At 69.0% G+C, this 2,067-nt stretch overlaps 2 protein-coding genes across 2 annotated transcripts; one reads left to right on the top strand and one right to left on the bottom strand.

The window, feature by feature from the left end:
- Positions 1 to 76: 76 nt before the first annotated feature.
- On the top strand, positions 77 to 620 carry AMSG_01951 (uncharacterized protein; the record flags this gene model as incomplete). The annotated part of the gene is made up of 2 exons (XM_013905995.1): positions 77 to 113; positions 166 to 620. 2 exons carry the CDS (start codon positions 77 to 79, stop codon positions 516 to 518), a joined length of 390 nt encoding a protein of 129 aa, XP_013761449.1. The 3' UTR covers positions 519 to 620.
- On the bottom strand, positions 425 to 1,738 carry AMSG_01950 (uncharacterized protein). The gene has a single exon (XM_013905994.1). It carries the CDS (start codon positions 1,510 to 1,512, stop codon positions 541 to 543), a length of 972 nt encoding a protein of 323 aa, XP_013761448.1. The 5' UTR covers positions 1,513 to 1,738; the 3' UTR covers positions 425 to 540.
- Between the last annotated feature and the right edge of the window lie 329 nt (positions 1,739 to 2,067).

The following is a 2,067-nucleotide window of genomic DNA, read 5'->3' as shown; positions in this document are numbered from 1 at the left end:
CCGGTGCCAAGGCGACGAGCCGCTCGGGCGCAGTGGGTGCGGTCATGGCTGCAGCGCGCGCATCGCGATCGGCGAGATGGTCGGCAGCAGGATCGGCGAGCATAGTGGCTGGGGTCTCGGTGGCGGGCTATATCGCTCTGCGGAATGCGTTTGCCTGGGCGAGAGCCGTGCCGCCCAACGATGCTGCGCCAGATGCTGTCCGCCCGGCCTATGGATCGGCGCCGGTGGATGTGTGGGACGCTGTGCTGGCTGGCGGACTTGGTGGCTATGTCATTGGTGGCTCGTTTATGGGTCCGCGCAATGCGGTGCCCGCGGCGCTAGTGACGGCCGCTGTGGCGGCGAGCGCAGAGTTGGCTGGCGCTGCATACGCGCAGTGGAAGCGGAACAAGATTCTGGCGGCACGGCGTGCAGCTGCGGGCATCGGTGCCGGCGGTGGCGACGCCGACGACGACGACGACTGGCTGCCCAAGTGGTTCCCCATCCGCCGCAATGCCCGACCGAGCGAGGGCAGCGGGTGATCGACAGCCAAGTACCCTTCGCTCAGCTCGGCGGATCGAGCTTGACGTGGTTGGCCGGGAACCAGCCCGAGGCGTCGGCGCCGACCCGCCGGCCGGACCACCACTCGCCATCGTCGCAGGAGAAGAGCTCGATGCGGTCGTCCGGCGCGAGGCTGAGCTCGTCGGGACCCTCGCCGTTGAACCGGTACACCGCGGTGGCAAAGGTGCCGGTCGATGGGTACAGCTGGCCTGCAGCCGACGTGGCCGCCGCTGCCGCCGCCGCCGCGTCAGCCGCCTCCAGCTCGGCCGGCAACGGGATGGCCCGCAGCAGCCGCGCCAGCGCGTACGCAATGGCCGCGAGCAGCAGCGCCCGCGAGCCCCACGACGAGCCGCCGCCGCGCTCGGCGCCGGCGCCGGCTCCTCCCGCCGCGCCCACCGCGGCCGCGCTCACGTCCTCGCCAAAGACCCGCGAGCGGATAAAGGCAGCCAGCCGTGCGAGGGTGCGCACAATGGCCAGAGCGCGGATCATCGACCAAATCTGAGCCCTCACCGCCGAGAACGCGTCCGAGACGCCGACCACCGCCGCAAGCGTGCCAAACACCGCCTGGTACGTGTTGTTCAGCACCCACGTGAGCTGGCCAAAGGCGTGGACCGATGAGCCGATCGACTCGAGCCAGGCGTGTGGGTTGAAGACCGAGTCCATGCCGCCCACGCCGCCCGGGACCATGGTGCCGTGCCCGTAGCCCATCCCGCCATACCCACCCATTCCGCCGTAGCCCATCCCGCCCAACCCCGAACCATACATCGACGAGCCGTAGCCCAGACCCGATCCGTAGCCGCCGTAGCCCAGGCCGCCCATGCCGAGGCCTGCCGATCCATAGCCCATCCTGGAGCCATATCCACCGGCATAGCCACCACCATAGCCACCACCATACCCAGCGCGACCAGCATACCCACCCAGAGCACCCAATCCCATACCGCGACCCATCGGGCGCCCCGTCGTCGTCATCGCCATTGAGCCCGGAGCGGCAGCCGTCGTCGTCGTCGTCGTTGTTGTTGTCGGCCGACTCGTCGCCCTCCCTGTCGACCCCACAGAGCCAGCCAACCCCAAGCCACCTCCACCCACACCCCTCCACCTCCTCCTATTCCTCGTGACGGTGGTGGTGTGCTGCTTCCACCGACTCCGCTTCGAACCTCCCAGGGCTTGCGAGGTGACGCTTGTGCCGTCATTTGCCACGTCGGACGACAAGTGCTGTCCGTCACGGTCACGGGCCGCCATACCATGCTGTGCACGGCTTCCACCCATGCTCCATCACAGAGCAATGGCATTGGTGATCGGAAACCACCACCCCCTTCCAGCCACCCCCCCATCCCCCTGCTCCCCTCCCCACTCACCCTTCCCCCTCCTCCCCGGGCCGCCACCTAGATCACGCGCATCCTGATCTAGCCGCACAGATCCCCCTTCCCCTTCCCTCCCCCATCCCCCATCCCCCCTTACCCCCACCCCTCCCCTCCCCCTACGCCCTACCCCCTTGATCGCCCTCCTCCCCACACCCCCCGCCCCTCTCCT

Source organism: Thecamonas trahens (genome assembly GCF_000142905.1).
Source record: "Thecamonas trahens ATCC 50062 unplaced genomic scaffold supercont1.7, whole genome shotgun sequence".
Classification (NCBI taxonomy): Eukaryota; order Apusomonadida; family Apusomonadidae; genus Thecamonas; species Thecamonas trahens.
The sequence above is the reverse complement of the archived record's forward strand: the minus strand, read 5'-3'. Positions and strand labels throughout refer to the sequence as shown.